Source organism: Monopterus albus, unplaced genomic scaffold, assembly GCF_001952655.1.
Source record: "Monopterus albus unplaced genomic scaffold, M_albus_1.0 scaffold32.1, whole genome shotgun sequence".
NCBI classification, from domain to species: Eukaryota; Metazoa; Chordata; class Actinopteri; order Synbranchiformes; family Synbranchidae; genus Monopterus; species Monopterus albus.
This window is the reverse complement of record NW_018127912.1, coordinates 1600375-1607549: the sequence shown is the minus strand read 5'-3', so window position 1 is coordinate 1607549 and position 7175 is coordinate 1600375. Positions and strand designations below refer to the sequence as shown.

General features: G+C 39.5%; 1 protein-coding gene across 1 annotated transcript in view; it reads left to right on the top strand.

Annotated features, from left to right (window-relative positions):
- The first annotated feature begins 233 nt into the window (after positions 1-233).
- Positions 234-7175, top strand: part of ecpas (Ecm29 proteasome adaptor and scaffold) — an 18776-nt gene continuing 11834 nt past the window's right edge. The window contains 19 exon segments of the mRNA XM_020596973.1: positions 234-350; positions 1129-1259; positions 1575-1691; positions 2157-2275; positions 2499-2648; positions 2752-2929; positions 3538-3677; positions 3927-4005; positions 4104-4223; positions 4345-4430; positions 4831-4906; positions 5000-5049; positions 5142-5208; positions 5396-5456; positions 5459-5484; positions 5610-5713; positions 5876-5999; positions 6113-6193; positions 6294-6510. Coding sequence (XP_020452629.1) covers positions 329-350; positions 1129-1259; positions 1575-1691; positions 2157-2275; positions 2499-2648; positions 2752-2929; positions 3538-3677; positions 3927-4005; positions 4104-4223; positions 4345-4430; positions 4831-4906; positions 5000-5049; positions 5142-5208; positions 5396-5456; positions 5459-5484; positions 5610-5713; positions 5876-5999; positions 6113-6193; positions 6294-6510 — 1948 coding nt within the window. The 5' untranslated portion in view covers positions 234-328.

Here is a 7175-nt window from a genome sequence, read left to right as displayed (position 1 = left end):
CCCTGTGATAGATTGGCAACCTGTCCAGGGTGTACCCCGCTTCTTGCCCAGTGTGATCTGGGATAGTCTCCAGGTAGTAATAATAATAATTAAGTGTTTAAATTATTATTATTATATAAAACGTCTTATTTCGTCATGTACATATGTGTTTAAATTTAAGCAAAAATGACAAAAAGTACCCATTCCATAACGGATTTGGATTTAACGGAGAGTAGACGAATTAAAACTGATTACGTGTAGCTACACTACGTAGGCTACCTGTGATTTCTCTGTGAGTGCAGTGACGTTAGAAACCGGCAGGGTCGCTAATGACTTAACCACTGCAAACATGGCTGCTCAGGATGAGCTCAGTAAGTTTTGTGTGCGTAATTAGTGATCAGTATGTACTAAATGGTTATGTTTGTGGCTGTGTAAAAATATGTTAAAAACGGGCTAGCTTCATTCTAACGCCTGAGGTGTTTTAAAGTAACGATAAGTCTTTCTTCAGTAAAAATCTGGGGCAGTAAAGATAGCTAGCTACTCAACTATGTTGCTAGCTAGAATGCTATCGTCAGAAGGCCGTTTGCCCAGTCATGCTCAGAACGAAACTATCATCTAGGCTCTTAATATGTTTTCATGAATCAAACTTTCATGGTGTATATTTAAAATGTGAAGACTTTAGGGCTATTGGGATTGATTGCGCAGGGTGTCACTGGGAGTGAAAAGCCAGGGGCATGGTATAGAAACGAATGCGTGGATAGTCTCTCAGTTGCTGTAGCTAGCTGGTTGGTAAGCCAAACCAGGAGAGAGACGATAGGGCTGGGTTATGGTTGCACCAACACAGCAGCATGTCAGTCAAACTGCAGCAACATGCACGACGAACTGTCCGTTTATAGTTCACTGTTTAAAGTATAGATCCTCCGTGTGTATGAAGCTGATGATCGCACAGACTGGTTTTGCATGTTGTTGCATTTACCCAGTGGGTTGCTCTCGTATTTGAATGGAAAGCTGCTTTCTGATTAATTAAGGAAGTGCTTTTTCCGTTTTTAAACTAAGCATATGTGTACTCTGTCCTTAGAGTATGCCTAAAACTGCCTAGAAAATGAGACATAATAGTTGATCACGGTGTTAAATGTGTTTTTTTGACAGATCAATTGGAACGTGTGTTCCTTCGCCTGGGCCATGCAGAAACAGATGAACAGCTACAAGATATTATCTCCAAGTTCCTTCCCCCTGTGCTCCTCAAACTCTCCAGTGTTCAGGAGGGTGTGCGAAAGAAAGTAAGAAGGGTGGTGTCTATCTCTGTGCCTAAAGAGATTACAGTGTCTTTTCAGTCTGTGCTCTATAGCCACACCTCTTAAAAATGTGAATCAATTGAAGTCATATGGGATCAGACCTTTCTCTTTAACAACAATGTATTACAATTTTATAACCTTTTAAAACATTCTTTGTATTGTACTGATAGGGACTTTCATTGCTTGTATGCAAAGATGATTATAAAGATATCAGAGCTTTCTCTGTTTACATTAAGTGTTGATTTATGCATCTTTCATGTAAGTATATCACCGAATGGCTTTCTCTGTATCCTCTCTTAGGTAATGGAGTTGTTGGTCCACCTGAACAAGAGGATAAAAAGCCGACCTAAGATTCAGCTACCAGTAGAAACTTTGTTGGTGCAGTACCAGGACCCTGCAGCTGCCTCTTTCGTTACGGTTAGTCTTATCTTACAGAGGAGGATGTGCGATATAAATTGATCATGACATCAGCATTTTGTTTGCTTCCTGTTCTCGATATGGTAACACCAGTGTGTCATTTCATAATTGATAAAAATATTAGATACCTGCTATTGAGAGTATGGTGCAAAAAAAAAAAAAAGTCAATTTCACTGCACTTTTCAATATTCAGTTGAAACACTGGGGAGGCATCACACCTGAATATTAGTTAACTGACAGCTAGTTACTTAATAAGACAGCTGCTGGGCTGGATCTGTGTTTTGGTGACTTATGATTTTAATACCTCCTAATAACATTGTAAATCCTTAGTGATTTTTAATTTAAAGTGGACTTTATGTGGTCATGTGACCAAATCTGTGAAATTTAACTCTTTCTATAACTTGATTAAGAAGAGGTCTGTTATTTAAAATAATAGTGATGATTGTTAAGTGTGTGCTTTTACAGAATTTTACTATCATCTACATTAAAATGGGATACCCACGTCTGGAGGTGGGAAAACAGTGTGAGTTGGCCCCCACCCTCCTCACTGCCATGGAAGGCAAGCCACAACCACAGCAGGACAGGTGAGGGACACACCCACTCCCACACTTCAGGACACACAGGGATATTTACTATTTACCCAGTAGTGGATTAAAAGATGTATGTTTTTCAAATTCTCTTGACTTTTAGCTTGATTGACACATGCATAATGCTAAACACACATACAGCCTCAGTACTCTTTTACAATTTTTTTTTTTTACTGGATTGTTTTTCCATTTCCTCTCTGTCGTCTCCTTCTTCTCTTAGCCTAATGCATCTGCTGATCCCTACTCTTTACCATATGAAGTATCCTGCAGATACCTCCAAGAGTGCTTCTCTATTTAACCTAACTGAGCGGCCAAAGACAGTGACATTGCTGCTGGAGTTCATGTTAGATGTTTTACTGATGCCTTATGGGTGAGTTTTTGTAATGTTTGACTACGTATATTAGCTATTTGGTTAGAGGTGTTTTATCTTTTGAACAAGAATATTGACTTGTTTTCTTTATTGGGTCCTCTAGGTTTGTGCTTAATGAATCCCCGACTCGCCCTGCTCCCTCCTCCTCCCAGGGGAGTTCTGCAGATGGAACAGTGGCTGTGGGTGGCCAGGGTCTCCCCCAGCCTCCTCCAGGGATGAGTGTTTATGCTGCCAAGAGAGTGATTGGAGAGGCCCAGTGGAGCGCTGAGCAACTAGAGCAGGTACAGTTGAATAGTTGTAAAATGTTTGCCCGTTCAGACAGGTTACACTGTACTTTTGTGTGTCAGAGATGGCCACTCAAGTCATACGTAAATAGATGTCTGACTGACTTACAGCTTGTACCTAAATGACTCCAGACTTGACTCGGACTTGGGAAAGTTTTGGATTTTACAATCCTCTTTTAACGTATAGCTTTCCATTTTCAGATTAGTTTTAATTTTGATATTATTTTTGGATTCAGTCTGAATTTACATTTAGTTTTAGTTCCACCAAGGGTTTCATTAGTTTCAGTTTAGTTTTAATTTCATGGAGTCGTTTCTGTTTCATGTTACTTTATTTTAGTTTCAGTTTTAGTTTGAGTAATTTTAGTTAAGGTTGCAAAGTTGCCAAGGACCAGTGTGAAAAATAATCTACTCAACAGGAAGCTATCACATTTCAAGCTCAATCCAGACGTTGTCCATCAGATGCAAGTTCAATAGCTCCTAATAGTTTATCCCCTGTATTTGAGGGCTGCATAATAATTTGACTGTATGTTGAGCTTGATGATCAAAGTTCTGTTTGTCTTGATTATTGGCTAATGACTCCTTCATTGTGTATTTGGTTTCAACAGTGTAAGCTGGGGATAGTGAAATTCATAGAGGCAAAGCAAGTCCCAGAAGTGGAGACAGTTGTTCATCTGGTAGTAGCGTCCAGCGACACGAGACACAGCGTGGCCACTGCAGCTGATTTGGAGCTGAAGAGCAAACAGAGGTAGGTAGAAAGGCGTAGGCCTACATTATCTGTTGTTTTTTTATTCTAGCCCAGTATACAGTTTATACAGTAAATTACCAAATTTTTAGGCAAACCTGTTGTGCTACAGGTTTGTTTGCATTCAAATAATGTTTTTTTTTTAGGCTGTGTGTTTATCAGGCTGATAAAATAGATCAGTACACTTCAGAAAGAAATGCTGAAATTACTAAACTTTATTCATATCTTTGCATTTGTTTTATTATCTTTCAGCATCATTGATTGGAACAACCCTCTAATTATTAACAAGATGTACAAGGTGTATCTGGGGGATGTTCCTCTTAAAACAAAGGTTTGCAAACTCACTTAATTTTCAAGCCGAACTTGATGATTATTATTATTATTATTTTAAAACATTAAGTATGTAATGCAATTTTGTATGTATAATAGGGTGGCAATGTGAAGCAAGAGCTGAAACACGAGCCGGTAAGCACAAGAGTCAAACTTAAGATCCTGCCACATCTTCTCCGGTCTCGTCTAGCCGCAGAGTGTTTTCCAGCCAATATCCAGGTATGATGTTTGGCTATTCTTTTGGATACAGTTTTGATCCTCAATTTTCAGAATTTCAAATTAAATGAAATATTCCAGTGTAGTGTACAGTCATTGTCATTAGTTCACTTTTACTCTCTAGGTTGTGTATGATGGTCTGTTTGGAGCCAACACCAACAATAAACTGCTGTTTCTCACGTTGCAATTTGTCCATCACATCTGCATGGTGTAAGAAGAGTTTTATTTTTCCTCTGTCTCAATAACATCCAGAATACCTTTCTTTCCATGTCAAAGTAACCGTATTAGCATTTTGAACACTGTTTATTAATCTTCCACAGCACAGTGTAAACAGTATATTTGACAACAGTGACGAATACAAACATAGACTGGCAAACTAGTTAAGAGCGACATATTGATAAATCAGTAAGCAATACTTCATGTTGTAATGACAACATAGCCATGTTGTATTACAGTCTACTCCATATCAAATCTGTAGGCATGGGAGTTTGACCCCACAGACTTCCAGTTCGAGGCTGTATTAAATATAACTAAGACAGTATCTGCCTTGAACTGACCACAATATGTTTGCATTTTGAAAAATAAACGTTCAAATTTTCCTGTTTTTCAGATGCCCTGACACTAATAAGCCATTAGGGCTAATGCTACTTAATGGTCTTACCAAACTCATCAATGAATATAAGGAGGTAAAACAAATACCAGTAACAACATGCATTTAATCTTCAAGTGCATACAGATGAGTTAGATTTATACCTACTAAACCACATTTGTCCTTTTAGGATCCCAAGTTACTATGTGTTGCATACTCTGCGGTTGGAAAACTGTCAAGGTAAAATGAAATATTTTTTCATCAACGTTACCACCTTGGTGCAGTATTTTGGAAATTAAAAAATACTCTACTCTTTATATCCTCTCTTTTAGCCGCATGCCACAGCTGTTCACAAAGGATATCGCACTTGTGCAGCAGTTTTTTGAGTCCATGTGCAAGGTAGATGAATGAACTCTCAAGAATCCGGTATTAAATGTACTGAAAGGAAAGTCCACACAACAAAAACAATACAGGAAAATCAGCAGTGAACATTTTATTATATAATCATTTTCTTTGCCTCTGTTTTTAGGAGAGCACAGTGATGTACCTGGTGTTTAAATTTCAATAATTCTGTTATCTTCTTTAGGAGGTGCCTGATGTTCGTCTTGCCATTCAAGAAGCTTTGTCAATGATGGTTGGAGCCTATGCTACCTGGTGGCTGCGTACATTGGAAAGGTGAGTGCATACAGCCAAAGTAGATATTTGATGTGCATACACACACACACAACCCAGTTAATTTTGACAGTTTCGTTGCCTAAGCATCAGGCAAATCAAACACTTTTGATTTTTCTTTTCGCCAGCCTGAGGTACAAGTTCGTCAGGTGGCCATGAAGTTTGCTAGCACGGTGTTTGCTCCCGATCACGTGCCATCAAGATATCTACTGCTATTGGCTGCTGGAGACTCGTAAGTCCCAAAACCCAGAAATCTTTGATGTAAAAATAAATAAATAAATAAAAAATATATAGACCAGATCACACAATAGGATACAACTGAGATCAATGTGTTAAATGTTAACTAGTCTGAATGGTGAAAGGAGATAAAATAAGCAGGCTTTGTGTGTTTTAGGAGAGAAGAGGTGTCTGGGGAGGCCCAGAGGGTGTTGAGGGCTTTTCCTACTAAGAGCTCAGAGAAAGAAGGACCAAAGCCAATGCCCTCCTTTCCTGATATGGTGGCATACGTCCAGGAGAAAGTGAGGCCATCTGCGTATTTTTTAATCATCTTATATGTAGTGCGCCCAAGTTACAAGGTGGCCATTTTTGCTAAAAAAATATCTCATATTGGTTTTGAAATTGTCATTAATAGGCGTCTCAGAGGATCAAGACTCCAGCTAAGTACATTGTTGGAACCTCCACCATTCCTTTTAACCCATCTGCATTCGCGGAGGTAAATAGGTGGTCATCCTGTAACATTCATGACTTTGCAAAGTGTGTGTATCTGGGGAGGAGTAAGTTGATTTTTCTGCCTAATTTCCCTGTTTTGCCAGATTGTGATCTACCTGAGGATGTGTTTAGCCCACAGTGCCGGTGCCACGCCAATGTCTACACGCCTAGCAGACATGCAGGATGATGCACCAGCCATCGGCCGCTATGTGCACACACTGCTGGCCTCTGAGCCTCAGCCTTCAGTATCAAAGGGTTCTGAGGCAAATCCTATTCATGTCTACATAGATCTGCTGCAGCAACTGCTGTCTGCTGTAGGAGGTGAGAGAAATTAACCTGCTCTCCTAGAACAGGTTGTTATTATGGACTTCTTAGAAAACTGAAGTAATTAATGCAGTAGTGTAATATAAGTGCAAAGCTGCTGTTGGGTTGATTAGTTTGTCAAGTCACACCTGTCTGGTTAAAAATACCAATGAATTCTGTTCAAAATAGAAGGTAAAACCCTGCACGTGAAGGCATTAATATGTTAAAATGCAGGGTTCAACATTAACCATGGCCAGAGAACATTACTGTGTGGCCACCACAGTAGGTGGCTTGCTGTGGCCACCAGGTTTTATCAGATCTCCATTGAGAATGAGACCTCATGTCTCAGTGAGATTATCTGTTTAAATAAAGGTTAAATTGGGGGGGAGACCCACTGCACTTTGCCAACACAACGGTAATGTTCCACAGATGTCCCAATTCATTTGCGCCTTTTAGTTCAATAGTAAGGCAAACAGTAGTTGTCGCTGGCTAGCTGCATTTATGTTGTCGGCTACAGAAGAACCAGAAACACAAAAGACAGACTATGGAAAAATGAAACGGCAATGAAAATTTACAAGCGAATGGAAAGAAGAGTATAAGTGACTAGAATATAACACGTCTAACGATGTAATGTACTGCAGTGAACACAGGACTGATGCAGGGATGGTGCTGGGCGGGAAAGA